The sequence below is a fragment of the Pteropus medius genome, unplaced genomic scaffold, assembly GCF_902729225.1.
Source record: "Pteropus medius unplaced genomic scaffold, Ma_sr-lr_union100, whole genome shotgun sequence".
Lineage (NCBI taxonomy): Eukaryota > Metazoa > Chordata > Mammalia > Chiroptera > Pteropodidae > Pteropus > Pteropus medius.
The window spans coordinates 18,454,106-18,476,124 of record NW_024349802.1 but is presented as its reverse complement, the minus strand read 5'-3'; the positions used below and the strand labels follow the sequence as shown (position 1 = coordinate 18,476,124).

The 22,019-nt window shown below is 35.7% G+C and overlaps 1 protein-coding gene and 1 pseudogene across 50 annotated transcripts in view; one reads left to right on the top strand and one right to left on the bottom strand.

Annotated features, from left to right (window-relative positions):
- ZNF300 (zinc finger protein 300) overlaps window positions 1-21,582 on the top strand; it is a 56,046-nt gene extending 34,464 nt beyond the window's left edge. For 6 of the 50 annotated variants that reach the window (XM_039836588.1, XM_039836589.1, XM_039836592.1 and 3 more), the window contains 9 exons: window positions 5,010-5,066; window positions 7,107-7,169; window positions 7,383-7,498; window positions 9,010-9,104; window positions 13,126-13,169; window positions 13,388-13,467; window positions 17,311-17,437; window positions 17,670-17,765; window positions 18,997-21,323. In XM_039836588.1, the coding sequence (XP_039692522.1) occupies window positions 13,142-13,169; window positions 13,388-13,467; window positions 17,311-17,437; window positions 17,670-17,765; window positions 18,997-20,555 (1,890 nt within the window). In that variant the 5' untranslated portion in view covers window positions 5,010-5,066; window positions 7,107-7,169; window positions 7,383-7,498; window positions 9,010-9,104; window positions 13,126-13,141 and the 3' untranslated portion in view covers window positions 20,556-21,323. Of the gene's footprint in view, window positions 1-5,009; window positions 5,067-7,106; window positions 7,170-7,382; window positions 7,499-9,009; window positions 9,105-9,199; window positions 9,303-11,229; window positions 11,384-13,125; window positions 13,170-13,387; window positions 13,542-17,310; window positions 17,438-17,669; window positions 17,766-18,996 lie in introns of those variants that run through there. The other 44 variants (XM_039836595.1, XM_039836584.1, XM_039836596.1 and 41 more) reach the window with 40 other exon arrangements.
- LOC120581202 (protein phosphatase 1 regulatory subunit 12A-like) lies at window positions 484-9,025 on the bottom strand (annotated as a pseudogene).
- Window positions 21,583-22,019: the final 437 nt, after the last annotated feature.

Sequence of the window (22,019 nt, the reverse complement as noted above, 5' to 3'; positions counted from 1 at the left end):
CCAGGTGAGAGGAAACACAACATTAGCCCAATACATGACAGTGATCTCACAAGACAAATCGTTATTTTCTGTAAATGTTATTTTCTGCCATGTGAAGAATTAGAAGGGGAAAAAAATGCAAACTCAAATTTAGCTGTAAAAGAAAAAATTAAATATTAAAAACTGGAAACTGGCACATTAAAAAAATGTCGAATAGCTGTTTTCTGTAAGAGCTGGAAGTTGTTGACACAAAAATACTTATGTACAACTAAGGCCTACTGGTTAAATATCTGAAGTATATCTGGCCTTGAACAATTTCCTTATAAACTGGAGCTGTAAACAAGTTTCCTTGGTCATTAGAAAAAACTCAGCAGCTGCATTAACATGAAATAAGGGTACTGATACAAGAAAAAAAAATGAAACAAAAATCCTAGATAAGCGGACATTTGGCAGGATATCTGAAGATGACAGTCTCCAAAGGATTCTTCCCAGACTTCTAGTGACTCAGTTATGGTCCACTGGTTTACTAATATGTGCAGTTTTATTATTTGTTTCTTTTTTTAATTTGTTTATATCTCTAATCAAGGCTTCATTTTCATTCTTTAGCCTCTGGTTGTCTGTTTTTAGGTCTTGGTAACATTTGAACTTTTCTTCGACTTCAGATATTTTTTTCTCTGGAGCTCTTCATTCCTTTCTTTTCATTTCCCATAGTGACCTCTCAGCAAATCTTTCTTATCTCTGGGTGGCCTTTACCAATTACAATCTGTGATCTGTCAGTTCCCTATTTGTATTATGTAGCTGTGTTTTCAGTTCTTCATTTTCAGCTAGAGTTTGTTCATAAAGTTTTTTAAAGTCTGTTGAACCATCCTTTTCTAGCCTACTACTGCAAGATTTTCTTCATTCTAAGTAACCATATGCTCCAGAGAAACTCAACAAGGAATTATACTGATCACTAGCTGATGTGGAACTGGTTTCACATCTAGAAATGGAATCTGTATATGTTTCTTTCCTATTTGAATCCTCTTCTGTATGATTGTTGTTCTTTTTCATTTTCATCACTATCTTGTTGCCAATATGAAGATCTTTCTTGGTCGCCATCATTCTCTGATTTAGGCTGTGATTTATCTTCTTTTTTTCCTGTTCGTTCTCTTTCTCTCTCTCTCCCTCTCTCTCTCTCCCTCCTTCCCTCCTTCTCCCCGGTCCCCCTCCCCACCCCCCACTCCCTGTCTCCCCATCCCCAGTAGTAAACAAGTTATATCTACAAGGCTGTTTGGCCTGTTCAGTTGACTTGAGGCAGAGTAAACTACTCATGGTAGAAAGTCAAGAGGATGGAGTGGTTGAACTTGAAGTTGATTCTAGTCTGTAACAATGGTAAGTCTCATCCTATATTCTGGAGAACTTTTGTTTACAGTCATCTCTAGATGTTTCTGACTCCTTTTATTTTTATCTTTTCTTTTTCTTCTTCCTTACTTTCTTGTTCTCTAGTTCAGGTAGAACAATTTCTTCCTATTGTTTTTTCAGCTTCCTGAATATCAGTTACTGTTTCCTGGTTTCAGTCTTCAAGACTATCTTGCTTATCTAGATCTTGCTTTTCTTGGGATTCAGACTCTTTATCTCTAACAGGAGTGAGGTATGATCTGTGCATCTCTCCTTGACTTGTGATTTGGAAGAGACAGTACCAGAGGCAGTTATAGTCACGGTTACTTGTTGGGAGATTTTTGATTACTTATTCAATCTCCTTCCTAGTTCTATATCTATTCAGATTTTCTACTTCTTTATGATAAGCTTTGGATTTGTAGGAATTTATCCATTTCATCTAGATTATTCAATTTGTTGGTATACAGTTGTTCACAGTACTCTCATGTTTTTTTATTTCTGTAAAATCAATCATAATGTTCCCTCTTTTATTTTGGATCTTAAATACTTGAATCTTTTCTCTTTTGTTCTCAGTCTAGCCAAAGGTGTGCCAATTTTGTTGATCTTTTCCAAGAACCAACTCTTGGTTATGTCGATTTTCTCTATTGGTTTATATTGTCTATTTTGTTTAACTCTGCTCTAATCTTTATTATTCTCTTTCTTCTGGTAGCCTTGAGGAGCAGATACTCTTCATTATCATTATAAATTATCATTGCAGAATTACACTGTATTATGACTCTGTTCTTAGATGACTTGTTAGGTCAGATTTTTGTAAGACTAACAGACCTCCGTATGTAACACTACAATACTCCCCCAAGTGTTACTAATCACCTTACTTTATTTCAATTTTTAATGGCATCCTTGTCATATTGTAATTTATTTTGTTTATTTTTACTGTCTGTCCAAGTTGCTAGCATTTAAACATGGCTGGGGCAGGAGTATTCAGCTGTATTATAAAGCTCAAGCTCTAGAAGACTGCATGGCTCATAATAGCTGTTCACTAAATATTAGTTGAAGGACTAAGTGATGGAGTGAATGAACAGTTATACTGGTTTAACAACCTATGTGAAATTACATTCCAAAATTTCATACATTAAAGATTATAAGGTGTGGGTAGGCTTGGATTAAGAAAGGATGAGAAAGTCATTTTCATTTTGGGAAGATAATCTAAATTGTATTTGCTATGGCAATTGGTAATAGTAATGATAAATCTGTATACTGGTAAGAAGAGCATTCTCGAAAGCCTGGAGGTGAAAGTGAGTTGGGGAAGAAGGAGAATGTCTGTTGAAGTGGAGTGAATGGGGAGAGGAGGTATTTATAATGACATCAGAAATATGAGGAAGGAGCAGAGAATGTAGGTCATTTTAAGGCATGGTGGAGTTTTTTTTTAAAGCAGATCTATTAAGTTTTAATAGACACAATATACTGCACACATTTAAGGTATACAATTTGATAACTTTTGGCTGATGTATACACCAGTGAAACTCACTGCAGTCAAAATAACAAACATCCCCAAAATTTCTTACCCTTGGTAATTACTCTTCACTCACCAGTTCTCCACCCCATGCCCAGGCAACCACTGATCTGTTTTCTGCCACTCTATATTCTTTTGCATTTCATAGAATTTGATATAAATGGAATCACAAAGTATGCACTATGTACTGGTTTCTTTCACTCAGCGTATTGTTTTGAATTTAATCCAATTTATTGCGTGTATCAAGAGTTCATTCCTTTCTATTACTGATTAGTATTCCATTGTACGAATAGTTTATCTTCTTGCCTGTGATGGACATTTGAGTTTCTTCCAGTTTTTGGTTGTTACAAATAAAGCTGCTATGAGCGTTCCTGTGCAGGTGTTTATATGCATATGTTTTGTATGTTGCATGCGCACATGCCTAATACTTACTCTCTTGGATAAATATTAGGAATGGAATGGCTGGATCATACGGATTTATGTTTAAAGGAAATTACCTATTTTCCAAAGTGATTGCACTATTTTATATTCCCACTAGCAGTGTGTGTAAGTTCATTTCTCTACATCCTTGCCAACACTTGGTAATATTAGTTTTTAAATTTTAGTCATTTTAGTCGGTGTGTAGTGGCATCTCATTGTGATTTAATTAGCATTTCTCTGATGACTAATGATGTTGGGCATCTTTTCATGTTGTTGTTTGCCATCGGTGTATCGTTGGTGAAGTGTCTGTTAAATCTTTTGCTCAGTTTTAATGGTTTGGTTGTTATAGAGTTCTTCATATATTCTGGCTTCTGTTTCTTTATCAGGTATGTGATTCGAAAATATTTTCTCCTAGTCTGTGGCTTGTCATTTCATTCTCTTAATGGTAACAATTGGAGACCAAAATCCAATTTATCATTTATTATTTTATGGTTCCTGCTTTTAGTGTCATTATCTAAGAAATCTTTGCCTAATCCTAGGTCACAAAGGTTTTCACCTACATTTTCTTGTAGGGGTTTTATAGTTTTAGATTTTATATTTAGGGCTACGATCTCATTTTGAGTTGTTTTGTATATGGTATGAATAATGAATTGTTTCCATTTAAAATATAAGTATTCAGTTATTCCAGCACTATATCTTAAAAAGACTATTCTATCTCCCTCTGAAAAACTTTGGTTGAGAATTTGTTGTCATTTTGTCAGCTGGATCTACTTCTGAGCTATAAATTCTGTTTCATTTATCCATTTTTTCCCTATCTTTACACCAATACTACACTGTCTTGATTATAATAGCTATGTGTATAAAAACTCTTGAGATCAAGTAGTGTTGGACCTCAAACTTTTTTTTTGCAAAGTTATTTTGGCTATTCTTATTCCTTTTCATTACCATATGAATTTTAAGGACTATCTTTTCAATTTCTTCTCAAAAGCTGCAATTTTGAATAGATTGCACTGAACCTTTAAATCAGTTAGGGGAGATTTACAGTAATGAGGCTTCTGACACATGAATACAACATAGTCCTTTTGTCTTTTTTCATCTCTCTTAGCAATGTTTTATAGTTTTTATTGTACAGGTATTTCACATCTTTTGTCAGATTTACTCCCTAGCCTTTCATATTTAAAAAAAAATCTATAGATGTTTTAATTTCTGATTGATTGTTTGTAATATATGGAAATACAACTATTATATATTGATCTAGTATGCTTCAACCTTCCTAAACTTACTAAGTAGTTCTGGTAGCCTTTTTTGGTAGAATTCATCAGATTTTTCTACATAGAAGATCACGTTATATACGAATATTGTTTTATGTTTTCCTTTCCAAACTGGACATCTTATTTTATTTTATTTATTTTATTATTTTATTTTATTTATTTTATTATTTTATTTTATTTATTTTATTATTTTATTTTATTTTATTTTATTTATTTTATTATTTTATTTTATTTTATTATTTTATTTTAATTTGCTTTATTGCACTGACTAGAACCTCCAGTACAATGTTGAATAGAAGTTGTAGAAATGATTCCTTTCACTTTATTCTTCATTGTCAAATTGTTTTAGCTATTCTAGGTCCTGTGCCTTTTCATATGAATTTTAGAATAATCCTAAGTCTACAAAAAAACTCACTATGATTTTAATAGGAATTTCTTTAAACCTATAGATCAATTTGGGAGAATTAACATCTGTACTGTTATGAATCTTCAAATCAATGGACATGGTATGTCTCTCCATTTATTTGATTTCTTTCAACTATATTTTGTGACTTTCTAAAGATCCTGTACATGTTTTGTTAAGTGTAAACCTAAGTATTTTCATTTCTTTAGCATGATTGAAAACATTGTTTTTATTTCTATGTTTATTATTAGTATATAAAACTATGATTAATTTTTATGCAATGATAATCTTGTATCCTGTGACTTCGCTGAACTCACTTATTAGTTTTAGATATAATTTTGGTAAATTCCTTTGAATTTTCTACACAATCATATCATTTGCATATAGAGACAGTTTTATTTCTTCCCTTTCTCATCTGTCTGCTTCTAATTTTGTTTTCCTGTGTTATTTTAGTGGGTAGACTTTCCAGTACTGTGTTGAACTAGAGTGGTGAGAGCAAACACCATGGTCTGGTTCCTGATCTAAGCGGGGAAACAGTCAGTCTTTCACCATTAAGTATTATGTGCGATGTAGGGTTTTTTGTTTGTTTTGGTAGATGCTCTTTACAAGCTGAGGGAATTCCCCTCTATTGCTAGTTTTTTGAGAGTTTTCATCATGGATTGGTGTTAGATTTTTGTCAAATTCATTTTTTGTATTAATTGATATAATCATATACTTTTTCTTCATGTCTTTTTGATAGGTGGGTTACTTGGTTAATTTTGGAATTTGAGCCAGCTTTGCATATGTGGAATACATCCGACTTGGTCATAGTGTGTAATTCTTTTAACAGATTGTTGGCTTTGGTTTATGAAAATTTTGTTGAGGATTTTTGTTCATGCAAGATATTGATCTGTAGTTTTCTTTTGTTGTACTGTCTTGGTGTGGTTTCGGTTTGGGGTGTGTTCCTTCTTTTCCATTTTCTGGAAGAGATTGTGTAAAACCAATGTTAATTCTTTAAATTTTGGTAAAATTCTCCAGTGACATTGTCTTTTCTTTTTGCAAGGTCTTTACTTAAAAATCAAGTTTTTATGTCATTGCAAAACTATGCCAATTACCTATTTCAACTTGAGTTTTGGTGTTTGAGGAAACGGTCCACTTTTTGTTCCTTGTCAAATTTATGAATTTCAAGTTTCCATAATATTCTTGTATTGTCCTTTTAATGACTACAAGCTCTATAATAACTTTTTAATATCCACGTCTGCAGTTTTTAATATTTTTTTCAATTCTGGTCTGGTTTTTTTTCTTTGATTTTTCTCCTTATTATGAGTATCATTTTCAAGTTTTTATACATGCCTGGTAATTATTGATTGATGCCAGATATTGTGAATTTATTTTCTTGGATGCTAGATACTTTTGTGTCTCAATAAATATTTTTGAAACTTTTCTCTGCAATTCAGTTGTTATTTGGAAACAGTTTGATCCTTTCAGGTCTGATTTGTTAAGTGGCACCAGGGCAAGATTTTTATACTAATTATTTCCCAGTATTGAGGCAGAACCTTTTGAGTAGTCTTCCCCATGTCCCATGAAAAGTTTTCTAGTCTGGCTTGTAGTAACAGGCATTGATTTTGGCTTTTTGTGAGATCTGGTTGCTGTTTCCTCATTCTTTTCAGGTATTTCTTTTCCTGGACTCTGATAATCAGCTTCCTTACCTACACACACTGACCAATACTCTGATGAATACTTGAAGTGAACCCTCTGCGAGTCTCTGGAGTTCTCTTTTGTGCAGCTTTCTCCTCTTTGGTCCTGTGTTCTGTGACTCTAGCTGTTTCGGTCTCTCTGTACTCTTAGCTCTTTCCCCTCAACTCTGGGAATCCGATGGCCTCTACCTGGACTTCCCTTCCCTGTGCCATGTTCTGGAAATTTTCTCAAGGCAGTAGACTGGGCAAACGGATCACCTCATTTGTTTCCTACCTTTAAGGATCACTCTCCTTCACTGCCTGATGACTAATGTATTGAAAACCGTTGACTCATATACTTGTAGTTTTTCCATTGTTTCAGGTGAAAGTGCAGTTCATTCCCTGCTACTTCACTTTGGCCAGAAGTGGAAGTTTGGAAATGTTTTATAAGATTTAATTTTGTTTCATAATTACATGATTTTTTTCAGGTTCTAAAGTCAAATCCAAAGACAACAACAACAAAAAGAACATTGTACAGTAAAGAAGATTGGGTACTATCTCTGTCCCTTCCATTTCCTTTTTCCCTGTGGTAGAAAGCATCTAAAATGACCAGCAATGATTCCTACTTCCTAGTATTCACGACTTTTGTAATATCCTCCATATGAATAAGTGATTCCTAACCAATACCATATGGCAACATTGAGGGGATGTCACTTCTGTAATTAGGTTATAAAGGTTATGATTTTCTTGCCTTATTAAATAAGCAGGTTGCAAGATGGAGAGTCCTGTATGGCAGGGTACTGTGGGAGCGTCCATCCAACAGCCAGCAAGGACCTGAATGCCCTAAGGCCAGCAATCAGTGAATTCTGTCAATAGTCATGTAATTGAGTTTGGATGTGGCTCTTTCCCCAGTTTAACCTTCAGATGAGACCCCCATCCCAGGACAATACTTTGATTATAGATTTGTGGGAGACCCAGAAATAGAGGACCCAGATAATTAATGTTCAGATTCCTGACCCACAGAAACTGAGACAATAAATGTGTGCTTTTTTAAGCCACTAAGTTTAAGGGTACATTGCTACATCTCAGCACAGTAGATAACCAACAACACCTTTATAGATATATTTTATTTAATGGTTTTTTTCTTCTATTATTTGCTTTTTATTTTTAAGATAAACATATAAATTGATTTTCATTATTCACAGATTCCATACCTGCAAATTCACCTACTTGCTAAAACTTGTTTGTAATCCCCAAATCAGTACTTTGCAGTCATTAACAGACATACACAGAGCAGTGAAAAATTTGAGTTTCCCCATGCACTCTTTTCTAGCTGAGTTTGAACAAGGGGATGTTCTCCCTCTTATTCCAGCTCTCAAACAGAGATGCTGAGAGGATGGAGACCGCAGGGGCAGTGTAGTGTAGCACAAGAAACTCCAGCTATGGGACCAGTGGATAGAGTCTGAATCCACTTCTGGCACCTGTTAGTGGAGTGACTTCAGTTTATTCACTTAATGCTTCTAAACCTCATTTTCTCATTTGTAAAATAAAATAGAATCTGCCAGTATGAGTTGATTTCAAGATTATAATCTTAATTACACAAAGTTGTAAAATCCACAAAGTTATAATTGAAGATTATAACCTATATATGTGTGTTATGTATACATTCATACATACATATGTATATATGTGTAAGTGTATACACATATATTTACATTATTTCTCCTATGAGCACTGGTTCATTTTTCACTAAGTTTATGTTTGCAGAAACTTTATAGAATTTAACTAACGTGAATAATGAGAACTGACTGTATATCTATTTATTCATTTTCACATTTCAAGAAACTAAATAGCAATAACTATTCTCAATTTTTTCACTTTTTTTTAATATAACATCATATCTTGAAGTTCACTCCATATTAGTACATAGAGATATTTCTGTCTGACTCTCTCTGACAGGTGAATAGTACTGTTTTGTGTATATACCACAATTTATACAACAAGACCTCAGATAGTAGATGTTTGGGTTGACTGCTGTCTTTTGGTTTTAAAAATAGTACTGCAGTGGATAACCTTTGAACATATCTTTTTGCCAGTGTATCTTTGGGATATAGTCCTGGAAGTAGGGTTTCTGAATAAAAGGGTAAAACCTATATAGTGTTGTGGTTTTAGAGCTATGTCCCTATAGTCTTTGATAATCCCCCTCTTAAGAGGTAGAACCCAATTCCTATTCCATTTTGGGCAGGCCATAATGACTCCCTTTTAGCAAACAGAATACAGAAGAAGTAATGAGCTATCACTTCCAATTTACGTTATAAAAAGTGTGGCTTCCATCTTGTGTGTGCTTTCTCACTCTCCCTCTCCTTCCCTCCACTCACTTGGTCTTGGTAGAAGCCAGCTTCTGCATCCTGAGGTGGACTTGAGAAGCAGGAAGACCACTGCCATGTCATGAAGATAATCACATAGTCTAAAAAAAGGCCCATCCGGTAAGGAACGGGGCTTGGAAACTGGTATTCTGATGCTTGCCATCATCCCCTTCTCCAGCTGAGCCTAACTGCAGTGCTGGCCGACAGCTTGACTACAACCTCATGAGAGACTAAACCTGAACCACCTAGCAGATTTGACTCACAAACTATGAGACTATAAACATTAAATGTTTATAGTTTCAAATGGCTAAGTTCTAGGTAAATTGTTACACAGCAATAAATAACTAATACATGTAATTTTGCTAGCTATTGTCAAACTCCCTATCTAGGGGCTACACCATGTTTCTGTCCCACCAGTAATATATGAGAATTCCTGATTCCATGCCTTACTAACACTACATGTTTCCAAATTTTTTTTTTTTTACAAGTTAATTGATGAAAAATAGTACCTTACTGCAGCTTTAATTTTTATTTCTTTCATCATGAAGGAATTCTTCAACTTCTTTTTTAAGGAGCTATTACATAATGATAGCTTCTCATCACTCTTAGGAATTAAGAGCTAAAGTTGTCACAATTCCTACAAGGCTATGCACAGTCCGGCCCCTTCTCATATCTACTTCGCTCCTTGAGGATTCTGAATTAATCATTACTATACCCTTAGTACCTCACACAGTGGCTATACTGCCTTAAGCACTGGTCATGTTGTAGATATTGACGTATCTCTGGAAGTTTAAACTGTAGTGAGTGATCACAACTGCCCATTTCTTACCCTCTTCTTGACCAAACATAATCAGGCTTCTTTTTCTCCACAGGCCCCTAAACTTTGGCTTGTCCTCAAGTTTAACCACACACTAAAGCAATATGTATATGCAAACATCCTTAACAGCTTATTCTCAGAATCTGAGGACCCCAGAAACATTTCTTGTTGAAGTGCCTTTGGTTTTGCCACTTGCCTACCTCTACCTTTCAAAAGTTCCTGCTAACCCTTCTTAGCCTTTCCTATAAAAGGAAAAGACTTACTCTGTTTGATTTTGAGATACTTGCAGATTTCTGAGATTAGTGTTTTTCCCTACTGCAATAATCTTTCTGAAAAAAATCTCTCCTTATCTAAGTCCAGATTTGTTTTGATTTGACATGAGAAATTAAACTGTTAAATGTAAAATTGCTGCTCATTTAATTACATAAGCCAAAAATCAGGCTTCTCTGAAAACTGATGCTTCAAAATTTTATCTATGCACACGAAACATCAATTTAACATACTGTTTTTAAAAAAGGGTATAGAAACTTGATATAAGGTCTAAAGGTTATGATATCAGTGATGTTTTATTGATGTTTTATATGATGGTTTATTGGTTCAGTTTTTAACCAGGTGATTTCCCTGAAACCTAATCTCATCACTCTCTTCCTTTTTTTATTTCTTCTACTTTTTAGTCTCCCTTTCCCTGTCTCAGTCTCCTTCTCCCTGTCTGAGCCTCCCTTGTTCTGTCCCTTAGCTTCCTACCTCCGTTCCCGTGCCTCCCATTTTTTGCCCTTCAATCTCTCATCTCTGCCTACACCGGCCTCTCCTTTGCTCTCATTATCTTTCTGCATTTTCCTAGTCTCGGATTCTCCTCGCGATTCCCCTTTTTCTTTCAGTCGGCCTTTGCAACTTCTTGCTACAGTAATAATTTCCCCTAGAGAATTCCTTATAATTGTTTTTAGCATAAAGTTCATTATTTCTGTGTATCCCTTTCTCCGTCACCCAGTGAACGCTTCCATCACTTCAGGCCCCCAGTCCTGCTTTCACCCCTCTCAGCAAGTAGAATCTTCCAGTATAAAGCTGTACCATTTACAAACACTTTTAAGAAGAGTCGTCAATAAGAATATTTTACTATCCCCAATTTTTTCCTCTGTCACCAAAGGCAGTCTTCTAAAAGAGGCTGTATCACTAAAACTTCTTCCCCAATGCTTCTGTAAAATCTCTCAGCAAAGTTTGCACCTTACTTGTTTGTAAAATCCTTTCCATCACCTTCCCTCTTCTCGCTGCTGGTGGCACATCCCAATTACTGGCTCTGAATAAAAAGAATTCCTCCAAGGGTACGGAACTGCCTGAACTCTCAAGATGGCGGCTCCCATTTAGACCCAGTGCCTGGGAGCGGCCATATTGCCTCCTGAACAAAGCCGCCAGGGAGGCGAGGTGGGCAAAACCGCTCCGTACGGAATAGCGGAATAGCGTAGGCTCGGAAGCGCCACTCTTTGCTCACCCAGACAGGAACCAGGAGAGTTCGCCAATGTGGATGTGACAGCGGTCCGGGGTTAATCCTTGACCGGCGTTTAGGGACCTGATAACGGAGCTGCAGGTCAGAAAGCAGATAAGTGCAGTGATGAGTCTATTGGATTGGTAATGGGGGGAAAGGTCCGTGAGGGTCAGTGATTGGAGGTTTATGAAGTCACTTTTGGGAAAGGAATATGGGATTGGTGTTGGGTTTATTTGGGAGTGAGGGATGGTGTGAGCTATGAGGTTAGTAACTGGGGAACGTTGTGTCAGTGTTAAGGTTGTCTGTGATCAGAGATGGCGTGTAAGGGGACTGACTCGTGGGGATGATTGGGGTCGGTGATTTTCAGTGATTGGTGAGGGTACTGTGGACAAAATGGGGGGGTGTACATGTAGTAGTCAGTCATGTGATAGGCATAGGGAAGTTCTGTGGAGTGTGTGATTGCTAGGTCCTGAGCTTTCAGAGATTTGGAATGAGCAATAGTGGGATTGGGGCGTTTTGATGATTAGCCTCAGTTTACTGGGAAAGGTTTTTACATAAATTAAAATTTCCACAGATCATAGGCAACTGTTGAGTTCTTAAAGACTAAACCCCATCTCAGTACATCATTGTGCCCTTAGCCTGGTGCACCCCACAGAAATGATTATTTTGGAAAAAAAAAGTACAGCTCATGTAGGAATGCTACGTTTTCTAGGCTTTGACATTTTCAGCCATCAAACTACTAAAAAACAATGCTATAAATAGAATGATGTCATTTGTTCCCAAAGACTATCGCTGTCCTAGAGCGATGTGAAAATAGTAATAAAAGCTAGATATTTTGTGGCAAACTTTGGGGGTAAGGTTACGGCTGTAATCTGCAAGTTATCTCGAGGCAAACAGGAAAAGGGTTAAAACAAGACCAAACAAATTTAAAAGGATAGTATTATTAAAAGGATTTATTATTAATGAAAGGTTTAAAACAAGATGAAACAAATTGAAAAGGATATGATTTTAGTCCTATCCCTTTCTAGTTTATTTAAATCATTTTATATTCGAGAAATAGTTATTGAGCAGCTGCTGACTACCCAGAGATTAGTATAATTATTTCTCCTGATTGTTTCTTCTTAGATCTATTTTGATAAAATCTCCCTGTCACGAGAGTGCTCACTTACCCTCAACCAGTTCAGCTCTGTCTGCATGGCAAACAGAAAAATTCACTAGCTATGTACTTTCCTGCATCAAGATGTATACTTTTGTCAGTGGTTCCAACCTATCACTATTTTTATATGCAGATAACTGCACTGTCGAAAATCAGCAATAAAAATTTAAACAGAAAACATCTTAAAATTAACATTTTGGTTCATGAATACTGATTGGCAGGAGAGTTTGCTGAGTTGAGGGAAAATATAAGAGAGTATTGGAACTGAGCTGCTGGGAATAAGGGAATGCATTCCTCAGCTTTCCATGTGGTCATTGCCATTCTTATTGCCAGGGAACTCTACCTGCAGTTAAATCTCATATAGATCTTTCCATGTTTGTTGCCTTATGAAAACATTTTACAAATGTAACTGCTTGTTCATAAAGGGGAAAAATAAGTGGTTAGTAAATCAACATGAAACATGCAGTTAAAAAAACCTTGTCTAAGATCTATGTGATCACAGTATAATCACAAGAGGACTTCCTCTTTCACATGGTGCTTGCCCACCCTTCTGTGAAGACCAAACAACTTTCTCTGGTCATCCATTCCACTTCTGGTGGTAGTTGTTTCCAGACTGGTGAATCCGGAAGCGGCTATCTGGGTCTGGTCAGTGAAAACATCCTTCTGATCATCAATTTTCCTTTATCAGGCATCTGTCCTTCTAGATGAGAGCAGAAAATGATGAAGTCCCAGGTGAGTTGCTTTTATTTTTAATTTTTAATTTTTTAAATTTCCTCCTTGGTTTTCCATAGAATCAAATGGAAACGTAAAAAGAGCTAAAGTCTAGATTAGGGAAAAGGTAACCAAAATAAATATCAAGACCTAGAAAGAGTTCCTAGGTAAATGTAGATAACCTGGCCTTAAACCATTTTTAAATATTGATATATCAATTTTTCTGATCTTTCTTACAGACATCATCAGTTACATGATATGCAGTCCTCTAAAGAGAAAGCAGGTTAATTTCTCATGGGAAGAAATGGTTTCTTGCCATGTAAGACTAAAATTTCCTTTTTGGATCTTTCTCTAGGTGACGGGATACACAGTGTTCTCAACAACACTCCTGTGGTAAATGCAATAAATTTCTTATAGCTGTGTCATAAAATGATGACTTCTAGAGGGGAGATATCAGTGTCATAGCTAAACTCCTTGAACTTTATCCTTTTGCGCTGGGGTCATCAAACTATTACCTGTGGGCCAAATCCAACTATTTTATAAGCAAAGTTTTATTGACAGCACAGCCATGCTGTTTTTGTGTATTGGCTATAGCTGTTTTCATGCTACAATGGCAGAGTTGGGTTAAGTACAACAGAGACCACATGGCCCGCAATGCTAAAAATACATATTTTACTGAAAAAGTTTGTTGACCTCAAACCTTAGAGGACCAAATTGATTATGGAGGCTTCCTGTCATCCAGCTTTAATCCACCAATAAAATCTAGATAACATAGGATGTGTACATTTTGAATGGTCTTCCAAAATACATATTTCAAATGGCAGATCTTAAATTATAATTTATCTGGCAAACTCTGGAGAGCAGGAGTCCCTGATGCTTTGTATCTTTTGCTGTGGTTTTGTGAGTTTGTAGGATTACTGTCCAACTCAGGACCTGTTCCACCTTTGCTCTTTCATTTTTAACAGTCTATTATATTTTTCTTCCTATCAATATTTACTATATATATAGTATAAAAATTTTAAACTATATGGAAAGATAAAAATTAAAAGCTGAGAGACCTTTCAACTTTAAACTGCCCTCCTCTTGAGGTTATTGGTGTTAACCATTTGTTTTAACTTTCTAAACCTTTTACTATGTAACTGCAAGTAAGTCTGTATATGTGAAAGTACAAACGTGTGAGAATGTCTCTTATTTTCATGTGCCTTCCTTTTGGAAAAATAATGTTACAGTAAACATTCTGTTCTACAACTTGGTTTTTAACTTTACTGTCTAATGTAAAGATTTTTGTATACATTTTTAATATGTTCCCATCCCAATACATAGAATTATTCTTTATTATTTTAGCAGATGTATACTATTTCCTGTGGCCTGGTTGACTGGGATTTTTTTTTCATCTGTAAAATGGAAATTATAATCCTCATAGGGTTGTTGTGAGAATTGAGTAAAAAATCATGCCTTGAACTGTAACTGGGGCTGGTTCTATTTTTAAGTGTTAGCTGTTATTACTATTGTTAAAAACTGAATTCTCTTGTGAAAGGATAGGTTTTTTTCCTTCTCAGATGTTAGTATCTTTAGAGCTGTGCTGTCTAATACAGAGCCACCAGCCACATGTGCTTACTGAGCACTTGAAATTGGCTAGTCTCAATGAAATGTGCTCTGGACATTTCAATAAAATATGTACTGGATTTCAAAGATATAATTTTAAAAATTCACTAATAATTTTTAAAGGTTGATTACATGTTAGAATAATATTTTTGATATCTTGGGATAAATATATATTATTGAAAATAATTTTTTGAAAGTAGCTAGTGTAACATTCCACTTCCACCACCCCCATCTCTTTCATTCCCACAGTTACCCAAGCTGTAAAACTTGTCTGTAGATGGCAAAAATACAATTTCCCACTGATTATGCATGTTTTTTTCAAAAGTAACAAGATTTATACATATTTGGTGTATCGAAGCATTCAAATATCATTAATAAAGCAAAACAAGAATGTTAGAATTATTTCTATTCATTTTTCTATCAGAATGGATTTTCTCTGTATTCTACATTGATTATCTTTTTCATATTACTGTCCTTCAAATCAAAAATATATAATTGACTAATGCACAAAACTTTTTAACTTAACATGAACTTTATTTTATTCTCTATAATCTTCACTCATTCCTTTTTAGCAAACATTTCTTGAGTAAATGATGTGGAAACCAACAATGACACATTAAAGTTCTATAATAGGTATGAGAGCAGGAAACTGTTTCAGCAGAGAGGGAGAACAACCAGCTTTATAAGGCACTTGGGGACAGGCTTGAAAGATTTTTGAACTTCGGATCATGAAGGAATGAGAGTGGGAATGGGAAACAGCATTTGCAGAAGTTGAAAGAGCAGAGTGATTCTAGAAAGGCTGAGAATTAGAGGAAAACTAAAATGGAGGGTGTTTAATGGAAAGTTTTTACTAAAGGTGGTGTTAAACTAATAAAATATAAACTATTTTGTTTATAATATCAAGGACACAGTGTGGAGCACAATGGTTGAGAACACAAACGATCGAAACAGAACACTTGCATTTAAATCTGAGTTAATCATATATTCATTGTGTAACCTCTGGCAAGTAGTTAGTTAAGCACTATAATCCTCAGTTTTCTCAAACATTAAATGGGAAAGTTAATGGTGTTGGTACAAGGACAAACTAAATTCTTGGCAGCTTGATGGTGTGAATATGGGACTTGGTGTGGGATGAGAAAGACCATAAGATTGAGATGAGACTATTTATATATGCAAAGGTGAGTCTAAAGGATGCTTTTAAGAAGGGGACTGTTGATATTCGAAACAATATTTAATTTGTTTTCATTCTTAAAGCAATATTTGATGATAGTGGAATATTTAGAGAAAACCCTGAAAAAATAGTTTAAAATAATACAGACCACTCAGATTCCACTATTAGATGACAACTATTGTGAACATAATGGTGACATAATTAAAATAGTTCATTTTTCCTCCAGAAATACCTCAGGGCTCTACACTTACCTAAGTCCTTTATTTTAATGCCATATGAATAATTCGTTGTTGTTGTTTTTTTCATGAATGTTTCCTGCACAATTTTTGTTAAGTTTGTTCTTTGGTATTTCTATTGTCATTGATCCATTTCATTTTATTACTAGCTATTGCATATATATAGGAGAACTGTTAGATTTAGGAGAAACTAAGATTATTGTCCTACAAAATGAGGGGATTGATTATCTTCAAGAACTCTGGCATTCTGTAATTCTCTAAATGTAGCTTTTCTCTCTTTTTTAATATTATACTTAAAAAAGCCTTCTCTATAATTATTAATATAAATTCTTCCGTGCTTTGTTTTGTTAACTTTTATGGTTTGAGGTATTTTTTTAGAGTTTAAATTTTTGCCTCATCCAGAATATATTTTTTCAATTTTTCAAGACATAAGATATGCCATAGCAAAGTACAGCAAACTGGTTGGATTAAACAACAGAAATTTATTCTTGCAGTTCTGGAGGCTAGAAGTTAAAACTCAAGGTGTCAGTAGGGTTGGTTCCTTCTAAAGGCTGTGAGGGAAGGATCTATTCCAGGACTTTCTCCTTGGTTTGTAGACATCTTCTCCCGATGTCTCTTCATAGCATTTTTCCATCTATGTCTGTCTCTCTCTCTGTTCAGATTTCTCCTTTTGATACGGACATCAGTCATATTGGATTAGGGTCCACCCTAACGACCTCATATAACTAATTGTATCTGCAATGATTTTATTTCCATATAAGGTAACATTCTGAGGCATTGGGGGTTGGGATTTCAGCATATGAATTTTCAGGGGACACTATTCATCTTATAACATATGGATTCAACATTATTCTTTCCTTATTGACTATCCAGTTATTTCAGTACTAGTCATTGAGTAATCCGTCTTCCTACTAGGTATTTGAATGCTACCCTTGTCATTTATTAAGTTACCATTTGTATATAGATAGGAATTTTATGATTTACCTCTTATGTTTTCCTTATCTCTCTGACTCTTCTTGCTAAAGACAGACTTTTACATTGTTTCTCCCAAATACCATGACACAAAACTAGGTGTAGGTATAGTTTTATATACTATAGTAGAAATTATGAGAATGATCATTTCAGATTGAACAGGAATATACTGTTACAGGGGTTAGTATCATTCAAGGATGTGGCTGTGGATTTCACCCAGGAGGAGTGGCAACAGCTGGACCCTGCTCAAAGGACCCTTTACAGGGATGTGATGCTGGAGAACTTCAGCCACCTGGTCTCAATGGGTAAGCATGGCTTCCCTGTGTAAGTTAGACTTGTACAGTGAGGTGCCTTTCCTTGTCAGTTGCTGTGGTTAGGTGGTTCCTGACATATATAATGATTTTTACAATCTTCCAAAATGGAGGCCATTACTTTGCCTAGTGCCAGCTAGACTGCTTCATGGTAGACTTAAACTGCACCTTCTCCTCTTCCTTCAGTGCAGTCCATTCCAATTCCTCTGTGATTTCCATTTAATAGGGCATCCAGTTTCCAAACCAGATGTCATCTCCAAGTTGGAACAAGGAGAAGATCCATGGATCATAAAAAGAAACATATCAAATTGGATCTATCCAGGTGAAAATCAGTGAAATATCAGTGTTATTTGCTTAGGTTTTTTTTTAATTGTTGCCTAAGGCTTATGTTTCTATGCTTATTGAACTCTTTTATTCTTTGCTCTCATGCTGAGGATTTAATAGGCATACATTAAAAAATCAAGTAATTGTGAGTCTTTATAGGGCAGAGCTGTTACTGATCCTCACTCACTATTCTATATAATGCCTTTTATGAAGAGCCTTAATAGACAGTAGAAGGCAATTTTTTTCCAAGAACATAGGTTGTGCTTTAGCAGGTAAGACTTTCAGATACATAGCTGTACAAAATTAAACATCAAATACAATGACTGTTTTTAAAAGTGTAGAGAAAATTAGAATCTGAAGAGATGCAACAGAATTTGAGAAGGCTTTTTTTCAGAGCATGCAGTGGTAGCTGCTCTGAAAGATATGTTAAGTATTGATGATGCCAAAGGAGGAAGGTGAAGTCAAACGGGTGGTGGTGGGGGGGGCAGTATATGAAGAAAACCTTGGAGTTAGGGAAATATGACTCTTCTGGGAAAACTTTGCTAATTTTATTTGATACATATAGAAGATATTTATGGAGAATCATGGATTCCTGCTTGGAATTCAAGCTTGGATTCTTGGTGTAAATCTGATACTGAATTCATAACAGGTTCTTGGATTTTTCTGTTGTTTGTGTTAGTTGTTAATTGAGAAAATAGACTGAGGAGCATTAAAATATTCTGAGTGCTGAAGAGACCTTGTTTCTCTGAATGGTAGTGGTAGGACAGTAGTTGTTAATGCATACATACACACATATACATATATACATACATGTGTGTATATATATGCATATATGTACATGTATATACACATATGTTACATATACATATACATATGGCAGATGGTTTATAAAATAAATGAATTCAAAAGGTGAAAAGCGTTTCTATTCAGAAAGCAAGGGAAATGGGAAGATTCTAGAGAAGTAATCCAAGATTAGAGTGACAATAACCCAGACACTTGTCTATCTCCTTCAGGTCTAGTTATCCATGAATATTTCTCTTTAACATCCTTATCTCTCCATTCACGCGATCCTACTATATGCTGTACTGTCTTAGTACAAGCAAGATGGCTTGTTCTTCACCTATGCTTTCTGAGTTCATCAACTATGTTGGATCAATTGTTTGTTCCACTCCTCTGCATTCTGTTAATTGTTTTTTATGGTTGTTTTATTTTATTTTTCTTTCCTTTAGACAGGAAGAGTAACCTTGACAATCCTCAATCATGTATTTTGGGGTCTTTTTCCATCCATAATAAGACACTGAAAGGAGTCACAAAGGATGATTCATTGTACTCCATTTTAAAAATCTGTCAAGGTGATGGCCAGCTACAGAGATGTCCGGAAAACCAAGACAGAATTTTCAGTCAAGTAACAGTTATCAACAACAAAACAGTGACTGTGGAGTCGGGCCATAAATATAATACATTGGGAAAAATATTTCAAGAGTACATAGAGCCAGGTACTTCAAGACAAAGCCCCCATAACTATGATATATTTCAAAAGTATATGAAATCTAATATTGACCTATCTAGTTGTAATAAGATCAATTCAAGAAAACCCCCTGATGAGAATTTTGGATATGGAAAATCATCTAGTCAAGATGCATCTAATTCTAATCTTGAGAAAATTCAAAATGGATTAATACCCTGTGATGATAATCAGTGTGGAAACATTTTCATCCACAAGCAATCCCTTATTCAGTACCAGAATGCTGAAACTAAAGAGAAAACCTGTGTATGTATTACATGTGGAAAAGCCTTTGCTAAGAAGTCACAACTTATTGTACACCAACGAATTCATACTGGAAAGAAACCATATGATTGTGGTGCGTGTGGGAAAGCCTTTAGTGAGAAGTTTCATCTCATTGTACATCAGAGAACTCATACTGGGGAGAAACCTTATGAATGTTCTGAATGTGGGAAAGCATTCTCTCAAAAGTCATCCCTCATTATACATCAGAGAGTTCACACTGGGGAAAAACCATATGAATGTAGTGACTGTGGGAAAGCTTTCTCCCAGAAGTCACCCCTCATTATACATCAGAGAATTCACACTGGAGAGAAACCTTATGAATGCAGAGAGTGTGGGAAGGCCTTCTCCCAGAAGTCACAGCTGATTATACACCATAGAGCTCATACTGGGGAAAAGCCATATGAGTGTACCGAATGTGGAAAAGCCTTCTGTGAGAAGTCCCACCTCATTATACATAAAAGAATTCACACTGGAGAGAAACCCTACAAATGTGCTCAATGTGAGGAAGCCTTTAGCAGGAAGACAGAACTTATTACACATCAGTTAATTCATACTGGGGAGAAACCTTATGAATGTACTGAATGTGGGAAGACCTTCTCCCGGAAGTCACAGCTCATCATACATCAGAGAACACATACTGGAGAGAAACCCTATAAATGCAGTGAATGTGGAAAGGCCTTCTGTCAGAAATCACATCTCATTGGACATCAGAGAATTCACACAGGAGAAAAGCCTTATATATGTACCGAATGTGGGAAAGCCTTCTCTCAAAAGTCTCACCTCCCAGGACATCAGCGAATTCATACAGGAGAGAAACCTTATATATGTGCTGAATGTGGGAAAGCCTTTTCCCAGAAGTCAGACCTTGTTTTGCATCAGAGAATTCATACTGGGGAAAGACCCTATCGATGTGCTACATGTGGAAAAGCCTTCATTCAGAAGTCACAACTCACTGTGCACCAGAGAATTCATAATAATAGTAAAACTGTAATGAACTGAACACAAGAAAGCCTTCAGTATTAGCTCAAGCCTTAACAAATACTGGAACTCTGATGAATTCGATAAGTTTGTGGAAGATATCATTATAGATACAATTTTATAGGAGAATTCATATCTGTAGTGTGATGATACCTAACTCAGCAAAGGTGATGGAAATTATATAAATGAAGGACATTTTCAAAATGGCATGTAAAGCTTTTAAAGGTACAAACTGAGTGATCAGTAGAACAAATTTTGTATCAGAATGTTGTCAAGTTACATATTCCTCATTATGCCACATAACAATAACCAGACATTGTGAAATTGCTAATATTAGCTTATCATAATTTCGACCATATGGCAATTCTCTATAAAAGACATGAAGAAAGGTCGAGTAAAAAAAAAATCAATTCCTGGAAACTGCATTATATGGAGGGGCTTAGCTTGACTCCTAAAGGTATATATCTAATATTCATGTACAAAGATGGAAAGATGGGTTAATCAAATTCAATAAAGGTGATGTTTATGTGCTTTCCCATCTCAAGTATATATGTTGACCTGTATTTCTGGAAGTATCCTGGACCTTGAAATAGATGCTTCCTGACCAGGTCTCCCCTTTACTTTCCCTCCCTGGGAATTTGGAATAGTGGAAAGACTTTGGTTCTGAACCAGATGGTCTTGGATTTACATACTGGCTCAACTATTCAGATCGTGTGACTTCGGGCAAGCTTGCTTCACCCGTCTGAATATTTTTTCTTATTGGTAAATAAAAGTACAGCGTTGGACATATTTTTAATTAATATTAGTTCTTTTTAACCTTTCTTTTCTATTCTACTACAACAGGATGCTAAGATTAATGTGTAAAAGACACATCTGAACTGCTTTGTACTCCAGACACTCTTGCTTTTGATCTCCCATTCCAATGACTGGTTCATTTTACTGTCTTTGATCCTGGTGGCCTTGATTCTTGGTATGTTAAAGTGACATTTTATTATACTTTTATTATGTTTTACATACACTTATATAAATTGTGGCGAATGCACATAAAGACCCTGTCTGTCTCTTCAGTTCCTTTCTGACACCTGCCCTGCAGCCCCAACAGTTTTCCTTGGGAACTGAGGACACAGGAAAACTCTTGAGGTGAGAAATCATGCCTGTCATAGATTTGAGAATTTGATATCTCTAAAATATCTCCTGCCTTCCTTCCTCTGTTTCTACCTGTTCCTCTATGAGCAGGTTTAGATGAGGACCTATGCTGGAGGTGCCTTGCAGGAGAGCATACCTGGCAAGTTGTCCATATGGATAAATGTAGTTTACCCTTGTTCATGTTCTCACTTGATTCCTTCACATTTCCCACTCACCTGATTCCCTTCTTGCATGGCTGATCTATTGTGAAAATATGAGAACCTCTGCAGGGGAGAGGGCACACCTGACAGAGATGTGGGAACCTGTATGAGCAAGTTCCTGGTCTCATTATGAACAGTG